Source organism: Pipra filicauda, unplaced genomic scaffold (assembly GCF_003945595.2).
Source record: "Pipra filicauda isolate LSUMZ 115617 unplaced genomic scaffold, ASM394559v2 scaffold143_size2779998_pilon, whole genome shotgun sequence".
Classification (NCBI taxonomy): Eukaryota; Metazoa; Chordata; class Aves; order Passeriformes; family Pipridae; genus Pipra; species Pipra filicauda.
Window position 1 is genome coordinate 290,172 of NW_024103918.1, and position 14,853 is coordinate 305,024.

A 14,853-nucleotide genomic window follows, 5' to 3' on the forward strand; every position below is an offset into this window, starting at 1 on the left:
TCTGGGGGAGGAGACGGGGCCGGGCGCGCGGCGGGCGCGCGCGCGGGGCGGGGCGGGCAGAGCCGCGCGCTCTGAGGGGAAGGGGCGGAGGGTCCCGCTCGTCCCGCGCCCCCGTCCCGGGGAGTGCTTGGCGGGCGGGAAAGGGGCGCAGCGCTTGTCACAGGAACCGTGCGGTACCCCCGCGGGCCGCCTGGAGCCTGGCGGGACCATCGTAGTGAAGGAGTTGGAATGGACCTTAAGAGATCACCTGACCCCAGCCCCTCCTGCCATGGGCAGGGACAACAGCCAGTAGACCGGGTTGCTCAGAGGCCATCGAACCTGGCTTGAACCCTTCCAGGAATTAGGCATCCACAACCTCTCTGGGCAACGTGTGCCAGTGTGTCTCACCACCCTCACAGGAAAGAATTTCTTCCTCATATCTAACCTAAATTTCCCCTTTCAGTTTTGTACCCATTACTCCTTGTCCTGTCACTAGAGTTCCTGATGACGAGTCCCTCTCCAGCTTCCCTGCAGGCCCCCTTCAGATACTGAAGCCTGAATACGAGGTCTTCACACAGCCTTCTCCAGGCTGAACAACCCCAGCTTTCTCATGGCCTTCCTCTGGACTTGCGCCAACAATTCCATGTCCGTGTTATGATGAAAGATGAAGGGCAATAGGTGACTGGCAGTTCAGGGAGGGTGGGGAGCTAGGCTGTCACAAAGGGTCACCCCAAAGTAGCCATGTTGGCTACATGTCTTTAAGCAATCCCTGTGTTATATCCATCCTCCTTCATTAATAACTTTTTGCTAAACTCTGCCTTTCTTCCTTGTCTATGCTTTTCATAAATGACTGCAAAGTTGAGGTTCTGGGAGAAGTAAGGGATAACAAACCCAGCACAGCCAGTCCTGGCCCTGCTGTCACAGTCTGTGTCACTCTTCCTCCTGGGAGGCAGCTGAAACGCTCACTGAGCCCAAGGCCTGAAGGTCAAGGTCTCACTTGTTCTCACCCAGTGCCAGGGAGAGCCAACAAACCCCTGACTGTGGGTGGCTGTTGCCCAACAAGCTCCTTGTCTTGGCCTGCCCTCTTATCTCACACCCTTGAAAGTTTCCTTTGAGCAGTACTGATTTTTTTTTGTGCAGCCTCCTTAGATCTCTGCACCACAGTGAATTTTAAAGCTTATCCATCAAGAAATATAAACATGGAGATACTATCATGAACCACAAGTGCCTTAAATGGACCAGATTCTCCATATGTGTTGGGCTTTGACAACACTACCTACTATTACTTATACCAACCAAATTTCCTGTTTTTTTAAATATATGAAAATGCAAATTGAGCTTCAAAATAAATCAACAGTACATCTTAGTGTCAAGGCTAAGCCTCTGTCACCTCTTAAACATATTGCCAACAGCACAATGGTGTAATGCAAAATGGATGCTATGCCTGTTTGCACCTCTTTAGAAGCACCTAAATGAAACCAAATATTCTACAAAACATAAAAAATATGTATCTTGGGATAAGGAATAGAATTTAATTTGTGTTTTTAATTTGCTAATGAACTCACTCTGGCAGGTTGAGAGGGGCAGGATATAGGTCATGTTACTAAAGAATTTTAAATACATAAATAAATAAAATCCATTGTGCTCAAGAGGGGAAAAGCGAGTTTCTAAGCGAAGAAACAAATTGAGTAAAATCCTTTAGAAATTCCCCCCAGGGCTTTCCATGTACATTGTAGCAGAGTTAAAAAAAAAAAAAAAGAGTAAAAAGAAAAGACAAAGCCTAGCTTGCATTTCAGCCCCTTTTTCAGGTCATTCTGAAAGGCTGTTAAAACAGCCTTCCCTCCCCTTAGCCCCCAAAGGGCTTAAGACATTTCAGTGAGAGCTTTACATACTGCACAGCTCAAAAGAAAGCTGCTACACCAGACAAATGCAAAGCAGCGTAAGCATAAAACTAATTAAACTAATAACAAAAAGCAACACAAGTAATCTGTGCTACTTCAAACACAAAAAATTACAAAACATTAAACCCTGCACAATTTTCCCCTTTAATAAAACACCTCCACCACCCAAAAGGCCTGACATGGACCAGACCTTCCAGGCTCAGCTAAACAATAACGTGTTAACAACCCTAATATTTTTCTGTATTTCAGCTATGCTTGCCTTGTTCCAAGAGTTGTATGTTAATGCTCAGCCAGGAGTGGCGACACTGAGTCTTCCACAGTTGACAGAAGACACTGATCACCAGCGAGGTTTTTACTGCTGTGCTTTGTAAACCTTGTCATCAGGTCTGGCTGGGCTGAAAGCAGCATTGCCCAGTGCCACCCCGATGCTAGAGCTTTCACTGAGGCAAGGGATTTTCAGGGGAGGGATGAAAAGTTTTCTACAACACAATCGCATTTTGCAAAAAAGTCCTCAAGAGCCTGAATTTCTGAAAGGGAAAGGAAAAAGGAAACCAAAAAATCCAATGCCTTCAGGCGTCTTTGTAGATGGTGATAAAACCAGAAAACACAGATTAAAAAGCTAAGAGACATTTCGCTTTGCCCCAAATACCTCCTGCTGATCATCTTAAAATTACCAGGTGAGATGGTAGAATTCAGCTTTCAACAGCATGATGCTGGGTATTCCTCCATTTCATTTAATTCCAACAGCTGCATTTGGAAAATATTTAACAGAAGCTATTGCCATTCACTGTGCTGAAAGGGCAACAATCAACACTGTATTATGACTCCTGCTATAAAGGACCTTATACATCTTGGCCTTTTATAAATGCTGCGGTATCTCTATGTTCTGGTTTTTAATTTTTCATGTGCAGGCTATTTCTAAGTCACACAAACACGACCCTGTTTGACAAAGCCCCGGCCAGGGCCATTTGACAGTGTGCACACAAATACACCGTGTTTTCAGTGCAGCCTTCTACCATTCTGGCAAATTTGTGGTTTGCACTTGGGTGACGTGGAAATGGCACAACTCTTCTGACAAACAGGCAGGGTGACCAAAAACACCTGAGCTCATTGCCAACAACCTGCCACTAGGTGCTGCTGACTCACCTGCTTAGCACAGCTGCAGGGAGATCTTTAAACTGGCTTCACTGATGCCATTTGCTTTCACCGAGGGTCACGTTGGGCAACTGCTCCTAATGGTGTGCGCCGAAATGCTGCAGAAAGCACTTCCACACTCCCATTTACCCTTAATTGCTGCAGATGATATTAAGACACGAGTTACACCACCTACTAACCAATGCATTCAGAGTCTTGTCAGCACAGAGCAGGTAGTGCTGCATCCTGGGGACAGGAGACAGATGCTAGGGTGTCATTTTCTCATCTGCCCTAGGCAGGCCCTGGCAGTAGGAAGAAAAGCACAGACAGCTGGCAGAAGAGTGTGCTCTTTAGTCACTGAGGCACCTTCTTCTTGTGAAGTCTGAATCCTGCTGCATTAATCATGTTATGAAATTAGACTTTGTAATGAGGGGGCGGGGGAAGAGCAGTAGTTCCCCCATTCAGTTGTTGGGAAGCCATTCCTTCTTGCCTTCAGATTGTACCTGTGTATCTCACTTTCTGTGGAAGGGACCTGCAATGCCTACACGTCTGCAAGGTACCTTCACACTGGAACAAATGAAACTCATCACAGCAACTCACCTTGACTGGGACCTACATCTCCATTGCTTCTCATTGGTGCTGCTGCATCTCCAAAATGACCATTTCTGGAGAAGCAGCCTGGCGTTAATTTGAAAGCAAAACCACACACAAGCTCTTGTTCAGATGCATGTACTCCACAACACTGGAAACTATTTTTCTGTGGGCATAACAGAAGGAGTATGAGTATAATGTACTAAGTTAGGGGCCTCACCACATATTATATAAAAGCAAATTAAGCAAAACACTGAGTGGGATTTAAATTGATTACAATAACACTTCAGTAGACAATTATGTCATTATGTCCCCAGAATTCATAGAGGGAGGTCTGTAACAGTCTTACAGAAAGAAAGCTGAAGCAGAGACCTCAGTAGTTACAAACACTGCATGCCTCATTTAAGAACATAAGTACAACTCTTTATGGTATTGAAAAAGTTTGATCTGTCCAGAGGTCTTTTTTGTATCAAAATTATTTGTTTGGGGTTTTTTCCTCCCACTTCTCTCTAATTAGAAACCAAAGGGGGGTGAGGGCAGAATGTCATTGTTTTACGGCTAAAATACTAGGTTGGGTGACTTAAGCTCTTTTTTTTTCTCAGCCACTTCTTTCCTGCATAAGCTCAGGCAAGTCACAAAGAATTTACACTGACTACCAATCAGTAAGCCTAGGTTGGCTTCCTTCAATTAACTGCATTCATATAAACTGCATGGACTATCTAAATGTTTATGAGCCACTGTACAACAGATCCTCCAGCCATGCTGAATAATGATAAAAAGGTTAAATATTTATAGATTGCTGCTTTTGGTAGTTTAATATTTAGATCAGAAGCCATTCCTTAACATGCCTTCCCTGAAAAAAGAAGAGGATGTCATGGGACCTCATGTCTTGACAACTCCTTCCTTTCAAGTGCTTTTGACAGAAATGGGACTACCTATTCATCCAGCTCCACTCAGTGCAAGTACTCCAAAAGCAACGCCTTCAGTGGTTGTCATTATGCTGCTCTTCTCAGCCTGGCCCTGGGGACAGGCTCCCTGTATGCTGGTTCCAGCAGCACCAGTGCCTTTCAGGAGAGCAGATCCTACTCTGTGGTTGGACAAACTGGCAGGAGAAGCAGTGCCTGAATTCACATTAGATTTCACTGCAGGACAGCCACACCAGGGCTCTCCTACAGACCCCAAAGGGCACCTGCTGCCTCTTCAGAAAGTCCTGTCCCTCTGTATCTTCCCCTGCCATATCTGCGAGGTTAGAGGCAGCTTGGGATGTACTTGCTTGTGCTGCATAACTGAGGACTACATACACAGTGTAAAGCACTCCTTGTGATGCTTGGGTTGGATCAAAAGGCAACTTTGAGCCACCTCCAGTACAGGTAACAGAGGGAGCAACAAAAGCAGCTATCTTTAACTCCTGGTCCCAAACTGAACTGCAAGCTGTTTTTTTGGGGGGGGAAAAATAATTATCTACCTCACAACTAAACTCAACCAGTTCTCATGTTCTCCTTCAGAGACTGACAAAATCATACTTTAAGTGCCTGGCCAGAAGTTTTTTTTTTGGAAGCAAACCAATGATTAGCCACTGGTTAAGCTACTTAAGAGCCAGAAGACATGGGCCACTCTCTTCACTTCCTCTCAAAATCCATTAGCAGCAACCTCAATCAATTCTTTTCTATCGAGCTATCCTCAAGCCATACGACTTACCCAGTCCTTCCACATTTTCTTCTTTCTCTGACAGCATCTTTGTTTTCTATCTATCATTCCTCATCCTCCTCTCCTTCAGGGGGTCCTGGAAAGATCTGTGCCATCAGCAACCACTTTGGATTTGAACTCCTTCTGCAAAAGGCACTGGGACCTGACAATACTTTAGGAAATAGATCTCCTGCTTCCACGCAGGTTACTAAAGACTGAAGCCACAACCATCAGAATGAGTTTGAAGTGTCCCCTTCTTAGGAATTAGGCAACTCTCCCCTCAGGGAAATCAGTAATTTTTGAAGAGAAAGATCTGATGTTGCTCTATAGTTAAGTGCTCCCATATTGCTCAATGACTTACTGAAAGTGAGAAGTAAAAAAACGTTAAACATGGAAATTATCAGTTTATATTGCTGTTTCAAGACTACCCACAGCGTAGCAACAGACCTCACTCCAGGTCTCGATGAATGAAGCTGGAGCCCAAACTCAACTTACAGCTTTGTTAGGACGTCTACAACAACCAACTTACATCATGTTAAAGGTAGGTATTTAAAGGAGGTTTATTGGGGCTAATACTAAATTCAAACAGCCACAAGCTCATTTTCCATGTTTACCACACCAACTGTTGACAGATGAAGTCTCAGCAGAAAGTTCAAATTTTCATTTCACCATGACTTCCTGAAATGTGACTACAGATTTCAATATTTGGCATTTGATCTTTGAGAGAGATATCACGTTTAGGAACATTCTACGAAATACATTTAAATCACAACTCAAAACCAAAACAATTTGGAAGTTTTGAAACGTAAAGCTGTTAGTATGAAATTAGCTTTTATTTTTTTTTACCTCAAAATAAATGCACATTTATCGTTTATTCAAATGAAAACTGAAAAAGTGTATCTTAAACAAGGGGGAACCCTAACAGAGCAAATATCATAAACACCATCAATTGCCTTCTCCTGCCGTTGCCCAGCTCTGTTTGGCTAAAAACATCAGCTTAATTTATTTTTCTTTTTTCTTTCTCAGTATGATCAATTAAAAGAAACACTTGAAAGCACCGAAATTAGAAGTGGTATAAAACAAAACCAGATACTCCGTTCCCATCAGAATTCACGTCCATGTATTGCCACACTTTTATATAAAACTTTCACCTAAGTGTTGTACTAAATGGGATTTAGTAACCTCTTCTGCAGTTTAGCTCTTGATATCTTGGTAAGAGAAGTCAATGCATAAGCATGTCAGAAGTCAACGCTATAGTGTAACTACAGTATAACTCTAACAGGGCTTCTAAATACTGTTCACCAGAGTGATGTCTTATAGTTGAATTTCAGTTTCAGCAGGTACTTCAGATTTACCTGAGCAACATCATACACAATATATCTGGGAAGAGTGTTAAGGAATAATTACAGTAATTGATATTAATAACACAGAAAAAACTCAAAACACAGTCGAACTTCACCTTTCAATTTACGTTACTACACAGATGCCTGTGTGATTAACCAGCTCTAACAGCTCAAATCACAACATTTTAAATCTGACTACTCTTTTAATCTGAAGTGTTTTACACTATAGTTATAAACAAGCAATTAACAGTCGCAAGGAGAACTGACGTTGGTGCAGCAGAATCCTGAGTGACAGGCAGGTGAATTGACTTAGATATGGGGCTGTAGTTCTTGAAGATTATTTTTTGTCAGACAGTAACACACATTTCTCTCGCTGTCTAAACAGCAGAGTGACGTAGCCTAGATGAGATCTTCATTTACAGACCCGGCATTTACAATTATAATTGCAGCTCTGTTGCTATTTTCCAGCACCAAGTCATTAATGCCCTCTTAATTTCCCACTAAAAACCCCAAACTGGAATCACAGAGAAGAGCTCTACAATTGTTGGCAGTGCTTGCACATTCTTATTTTTTTCACACAAAGTCCCAGCTCACCTATTTGTTTCTCAAAGCTTTAGGCCTCAAACTTACCTCTGATCCCAAAGTGTAAAACAAAATGAATGCACATCATTTTACCTCAATTAGCAAATATTAATTGTATTACAATTTATTGTCTGACCAAGACAGATACTATATTTAAGAAAACTCAAGATAAAAACAGTATTGCCCTGAGGTGTGTTGCCAAGACTGCTTGTCAGAGGAAAACAGCTCACCAAGAGAGAAGACAGTTTCTACAAACCCTGAGGTTGCATTAATGGTTTTCCTGCTTCACTGGCAGTGAAGAGATTGACTCAGGACCTCAGACACCACTTATACATATTCTTATTACCTCTTGTGAACGCTAAGCACACATTTGGAATGAATACCCACTCAAAACCTGCAAAGGGTCTGTGGAACACATGCGATGTGATGACAAACTCCCTAAAGCACAGAGCTGGCTCCCCCTACCCTCCTGGCCACACTGGCCAGCCACAGCACCATGAGGAAGAAACCAGACTGGATCGATGTGAAACCATAGGCTGCATTCCCTTCTCCTTGTCCTGGCACATCTCTAGGCAAGACACTACTTGGCAGTGTTGCCTGGCCACTCCAACGCCTTCAGGTATTGAGTCCTGTTGGAGCAACAGCTATTGCTACATGTATAGTTTTCTATTCTTACAGAATGACAACTCAAATGCAACAACCGTAAAATCACTCCCCTTGCAGAAGGGATTGTCTGCAAATGCTCTCCAAAGCAAATGTGAAAGAAAGTAAACACAGTGCCAAAACTCCTGGCCTGCCTCAGCAAGGTCCTGCTAAACTCAGCAACACTCAGACACTGTGTGCAGCCAACATAACAGCAAAGGATACTCATTATACAGGAGACATGTATCATTAATTCCCGTTGAGATCCCATTCCCTAGGGGAACCTCTACACCACCAAGGGTGGTAGTGGCTGTGGGATCAGGTGCAGTTTTGCCCAAGCCTAGAAAGGGAAAAAAACATCAGTTACAAATCTAGAAGGCAAATACAGACTTTGCACATAAAATGACTTAGCCAGCCAAATACTACTTCACATGTACTTTCAAATCAAGTGTAGAAGTACCTTAAAAAGAACACAAGGAATACAGTCTGTTCATTCAATTTAGCATCACCATACTTATGGCAGTTGTGCTCTACTACATTAGAAGTGACAATTTTAGACTTTCGACTTAATTGTCTAATCTGTATGATCAAAGCTAAAACAAAGATTTATAGCTCTCATATCCCAGCTCCATTAATGAAAACATGCACATTGCAGCGTTTTTAGACAAGTATAACAAACCAATTCTTATTCTCTTTAAACTTTTCAATACAAATCTGATTTGACATCATAATAACGTCTGTAGCATGTATTGAAAAAGATGCTAAATCACATTTTATTCTATTTTAGGCAACTGATGTTTTAAGCCTCTCAAAATGAATAGTTTAAGAAAAGCCACTCATTACTGAATGTTACTGTTCTTCAGTCTCCCATCTCGGTACAGAAGGTAGTCATGATTACCATTTCTTTCCCTTGAATTAAAGAGCTAAGTCTTTTCTCTCATCTTCTTTTTCAGTGCAATATACTTTTTGCAGATAGAAGTGTAATGAGAACAGCTGTTCCATCTGAACTTTTATTCTTAGCTTTTCCCTTCTCTCCAAGCTTCTAAGGCATTTTGAAAGCTAAACAATTATTCTTGTGATCTATCAAACCTCGCATCTTTCTTCTAAAATACACAGTATTGTTACAATGAAAGCGAGTAAGAAGTTTGAGAATGCACCCTATATTTTTTTCCTGGGTAATATCAAATAAAAGTTTCCTCCTAAACTTCAGGCACCTTCAATCTTAACACTCCAAGTGTACTAGCTTCCATCTTGAAACAACACATACATATATACTGATGCAACTATAGGGGAACATTATGCAACTTCTTAAAGAAGTCCAGCTCTGAAATGACTACAGTGCCCTTCACTAGCAGAGCACCACAACCCAAGTTTGCCACCAATTACAGATTACCAATGACAACTGCTAATGCTCTGCTAATGCTTACCTTTCACACTGTGTTTTCCCTTGGGCAATTTTGTGATGTGAGAAGCGTTCTTTAGCTCATACCTGGACAGCACAAAGAACACACGATAGCATATTACATTCATCTTAAACTATACTGGTGAAAAAAAAATCATAAATTTTTCAGGCTTCAGTTTATGGTGAGTTAATATAAAGTTAATCTAGTCTTCTGGAACTCAACAGCCTTCCTTGTCTCGGTTACTAATTTTGATGATGTTGGCATTTTGTACAAGATTCTAGCTAGAACAGCAACAATGATTTCCCCCCCCATCAAAAAGCTCTCATTTTAAGAAAAAACAAATCTTGTTCCTAAAGAAATACCATGTGCTCTGTCCCCACACTGAAGAGAAGGCTTGCAATTTTAGCATCACCTTCTACAAGGATATATTAAGCACAGTTGGCAAATACTCTTCATAAGTTACTTACATATTCCCAAGGGCAACTTCTCCCAGTAGTACTAAACCTATGGGATCAGCTTGAGACGTGTGACAGTAGTTGGCACTCTTGGATACCATGTCTGCAAAATAGATGCCCTTCCCAAACATGTAGCCAGTCTGCAAGCAGAAAATAAATAAATAAATAAATAAAACTGGGACAATAACACAAAGGCAGTATTGAATCCACCTGGCTGGGCTCCCGGGAGAGCAAAGCTGCAACTCCAGCTCTTATGGACACCAGTCAGCAACTCACTTGGGACACACATTGGTGTGTGAATGTTGACAGATAACACAAGGCCCTCCCCACACAGAAATTCTCTGATTTAGGTTGTCTGACTGTGGTCATCCCCAGGCACAGGGATGTAGGCAGCCAGAGAAGCTGTTTCACATACCACAGGAGCTTCAGGCGGAGCTATCCGGAGACCCTGCGAGAGGATCCCGGCGAAGTTGGTGGTGCGGGAGCCGTGCCACAGCAGCTGGCGATTGTGAAGTTGCTTAAATGGCTTGTAACGCTGGCTCTCCCCTTCACGCTCAATCCTGAAGATCTTCCGTTCACAAAGGGATAGGAGAAAAAGAACAACAAAGCAAGCCAATCGTTACCTTCATGCAACTAATTGGGGGGGGAGGGGGGAAATCATCCCATCTGAAATACACATTAATCTGCTATGAAAATTGATCTGGATGGTTTTTAGTATTTGTAATTTGCTGTGTCATGCTAGCAAAAAAGAGGTAACATCGATCACATGGTTCTTATTGATTACTTCTCCACCTTTTCTTCTGCATTTTCATGAGGCCCTATTTTCCTGAAAAATCATTCAATGAACTACGGCTCAATTTCAGATGATTGCTCCTCCACCTCCCCTTTGAGTCCAATTAAATTAAAATAAAAACACAGACACCTCTTTAAGCTTAGATTCATCTCTGCCTACACTTCTGCTGTTCTATTAAATAGGAACTTTTCTATCAAACCATCCCTTCAACAAAAGAAACTGCGCAAGCTACTCAAAAGTAAAAGGAAACTGCGAACAAGTCAACTAAGAAGAGTCCATCTTCACAAAGTTAAACCCCAGTATAGCCCAGCTTACATCCACGACTTTGAGGTCATATGCATTGTGCGTAGCAGCATGAGTATTCTTCACATATTGTTTAATAATCTTGGCTTCTTCTGAGTCTTTGTCAACAACCTACAGAGAGGCAAACGAGAAGTTTCTTTAGCATCCAAACGAAAAGGCTTCTTATAACACAATGACACCCACCCTATGCTTGCAGCTGCTCAGTTTAAGCCTCCTTTACCATTTAGGTGGAAATATATTCCCAGCTAGAGAAATGTCCATATACAGTTATATAGATAGCACTCAGTCACAGAATGTCTGAGACAGGAAGGCACTGCTCGAAATTGAGATGATTTTTAACTCCATTACTCAGAGCAGGGTAAGCTGGAGGAGGTAGCCAAGGGCTGAGTCCAGTCAAGCTTTGAACACCTCCAAGAATGGAGCCTCCACAGCCTCTCTGGGCAACTTTTTCCAGCGTTTGACCACTGTTAGAGCAAACAAAGAAAAAACCCAAAACCTAACACTATCAACGACAAAATCTTTTTCTTTTGTTTACATATGAATTACGAATTGTATTTCAATTTGTGCCCATTGCCTCTTGTCACTGGGAGCCACTGAGAAAAGTCTGACTCTGCCTTCTTTCCTCCCTTCCCCCATCAGGTATTCATAAGCATTGATAAAATATCCCTTGAGCCTTCTTTCCTCCATGTCAAAAAGGCCCAGCTCTCTCAGCATGTCCTAATACAACCCATGGCCCAGTCCCCTAACCATCTCAGTAGCAATACATCTGTCCAGTTACAGTTTAGTTGATTTGTTATACTCCAAAATATTCACAGTCACTCGTTTCCTTTTATTTCCTTCACCTTAATATCAGTTCGAAGTTTTTCATAGTTGATGTCAATTGGGTCTTTATCTCCATCTTCATTTCCACCTCTGAGAAGGCTGTAAGCAACCTCAATGTCAAGCAAGTTGTCCAACATCTGCACTTTAGCCTGAAGAATTCAAATAGGTTTTGTTATGTTAGTTGGGCCTTTGACATGTTCAGAATAAATCTGGAACACCCCAAATTATAGAAGTATATGACAGTCACTGGCCACATGGTAACATCTAACAACACTGCCTTTTAAATATATATACTTAAATATATTAAAATATACGCAAACCTGTATACATAACATCTCTATCTTCTAATATATCATACATATAATTATTTAGATAGACACATGCACATAAACAAAATTATATTATATTCTTAAAAAAACCAAGTTTAACCTCATGCTTTCATGAGGTTAAAGTAAGTTAAACTTCTTTTTCTTCAGAATATCTTTGTGAGGTTTGAACATTTACTTTAACCTCGTGCTTTTATGAGGTTACAGTAAGTGTTACAACCTCACATATTCTCTGTGTAAGATGTCTGATATCAGACCTATTGCCTGCAAAAAACATACTGTTTCCAGTCAATACCTGAATGTATTCCAAGTTATTTAGGAGAGGTGGTTTCTTCATCCCGAAGTCATGAGGAATCAGAGTATAGAAGCGGTTGGAGAGGTCCAAGATCTGGGATTCTGAACCACTGTCAGAAACTGCCTAGACAAGACAACAAGCACCAAAAAAAATTACTGAGTAAGACTAAGTCTCCATAGCAATAAATACACAAAAGATACTATAGGACTAACACAGAAGCAGCAATACAAATAGTGCTTATGCTGAAACTCTCACAGGACTAAAAAGTGCAATTCTACTTAATTGTCTTGCATGTAGTAAGTCACAGTATTTGCACAGAGATACACAGAATTTCTCATGTGAGAAAAATCTAATGGGGATTATGGTTCTGGAGGGCAAAATAAAGTCTTCTGGATATGGAAAGGGTGCATATCCTTGTCAAGGCTCTGGTCTGTTCTCACAACTGAAGTTCCATTCCTGTACCTAGGCTTTGCCAGGGAGCCTACGACAAAGACATGGGTTATATGCTGGTACACTTTTGCAAGTTGTTCAGGCAATACTATGTAGTGACTCTGGAATGGTTCAGATCACGATGTGTAAATACAATAACGTTATCAAATCAGACCCTTTCCTGTGTCAACTTAACCTTTATGCTCATCCTCTAATAGAATTCTCTGGGGTAGGAACACCAGCTCACTATTAGAACAAGACACTGGCTTCATTTGCTCAACTGCCATTCATGTCTGGCTCAGCCTAAAGTTTGTGCTACCAAAGGGTGAAAGACAGAAGTACTGCCCAAACTGGTACAACAGTGAAGAGACTACCCATGGAAGCCACATCCTCTTCTCCAGAAAGAGTGAAAGAAAGCACAGATTTTTATATGCACAAGTCAACATTCACCCCACTCCAAGCCCAGAACAAATTCTGAATTCCCCTTTTTTTCTAACATCTTCCATGCTCACCTGTTGAACCTCATTCAGGATAGAGTACGCACTCTGGATCTGTCGTTTGCTCAGTTTTCCCAATGGCATCTTCTGCAGGTCAATCTGATGAAAATATAAGTGATTAAAACCAAACCTCACTACATTTAAACCACTGCAGCATTCCCTCTCTGGTTTCTAGGGAAACTAATCCCTCCATGTGAGTAGGACTGACCCCTTAAGAATGGAGACATTGGACTGAGGACTCTGTGGACTGAGGAATTATGTCAGAAGGACACACCATTGAGAAGATATCCTACAACCAAAGGAATACTTAGCAATAGGAGGCTAAGCACACATGCTAGGGCAATGCCAAATTAGGGTACTAAGTGTCTGGCATGAAGTTTAATATTAACCTGGTGTCAGATGCATTCCTCAATCACTTCAGTAACCACACACTTCAGCCTGGCAAAGAAGCAAACTGAATGAAGGAATTCTTGTTCATAAGAAATCTGTGACTCTAGGTACAACCCAGACAACCTCTTCCAACTTTACAATTATCAAGGGTCAAATGCAAAGGTGCTTCATATTAATTCATGAAAAATGAACCAAAAAACTCCAACAAAGTTAAAAATGACGTCTTGGTTGCCTGCATTTATCCACTGATTCAACTCAGATGTTGGTTTTCTTTGTGTATTGACGGATTTTGGGAGAGTTTCGGAAATCCTTCATTGTTAAGAACCATCTGAATGTAAAAACATGCAACAAAAATCAAGCCCAATGGAATCTTTTAGAAAGATCATACATACACCTTCTGGACTCTTGACAATACTCAAGATACACTCTGCAGGTCAAACTAGCTTTTACTTAACTCGATGGGTTTAAGATTTAGCTCATGGACAGAAGATACTATGAAATCATGACTATCACGTACCATCTGGCTAAGTTCCACATTATTTATTCCCCATGGAGCTAGGATACCCAGTTGTATGCAAATCTTCTCTGCAAGCTGAACTTGGAAGACTCTTCCAAGCCACAGAGATTGGTGTGAAAGAAGTGATTTTGCATGGAGATTCCCAGCCTGTACTGGGTTTAGGAGAACTTTACTTTTAGTGACAGCTAAGCATACATAAAGCCAGATACCAAGAAAAGCCAAGATGGGCTGCAGGAGGGAAGACAGGCTTCAAAACCAATCATGTTTTGGGGATGTGAGAGGCACAAAGCCAAGATTAATAATCTAACAAAAACAACCTGCAATAGATTTTTAGCTCCCAAACTCTTGGGGCCAATACTCTCTTGCTGAGTACCATCTGTACCAACTTGTATTATCTAATTATCAGTTGAAAAATCATGCAGAACATGTAAAAGTAAAATGGACTATTTAACTGAGATGTGCAGAATAGCTGCAGAAACCTATACCAACCATAAGTTAAATAAATGTATAAAATAACATATATAAGCACTAAAACACTAACACCTATAAAACATCCCCCAATCATCTGATTTAGGAGTACAACTCCCACAGAGATCACAAACTGCCAAAGGGCTGGAGTTTGTGCCTCCTGCAACTCATGGGAGGTAGTCAGAGCCCTGCAGAGCTAAGCTCTGATATAAAGCTCAACTGCATCCAAAGCTTCATTGTTCGATGTGTCAAAAGAATACAGCAGTTAAGGCAAGGGGCTTGGTCTAAAACAACAGC

At 41.5% G+C, this 14,853-nt stretch overlaps 1 protein-coding gene across 1 annotated transcript in view; it reads right to left on the reverse strand.

Moving 5' to 3' along the window:
• Positions 1-5,826: 5,826 nt before the first annotated feature.
• Positions 5,827-14,853, reverse strand: part of PARP1 (poly(ADP-ribose) polymerase 1) — a 34,216-nt gene continuing 25,189 nt past the window's right edge. Inside the window, exons 15-23 of the mRNA XM_027712932.2 lie at positions 13,197-13,280; positions 12,256-12,378; positions 11,655-11,783; positions 10,825-10,923; positions 10,132-10,284; positions 9,729-9,856; positions 9,286-9,347; positions 8,084-8,198; positions 5,827-6,671 (exon numbers count right to left, since the gene is read on the reverse strand). Coding sequence (XP_027568733.2) covers positions 6,590-6,671; positions 8,084-8,198; positions 9,286-9,347; positions 9,729-9,856; positions 10,132-10,284; positions 10,825-10,923; positions 11,655-11,783; positions 12,256-12,378; positions 13,197-13,280 — 975 coding nt within the window. The 3' untranslated portion in view covers positions 5,827-6,589. The remainder of the gene's footprint in view (positions 6,672-8,083; positions 8,199-9,285; positions 9,348-9,728; positions 9,857-10,131; positions 10,285-10,824; positions 10,924-11,654; positions 11,784-12,255; positions 12,379-13,196; positions 13,281-14,853) is intronic.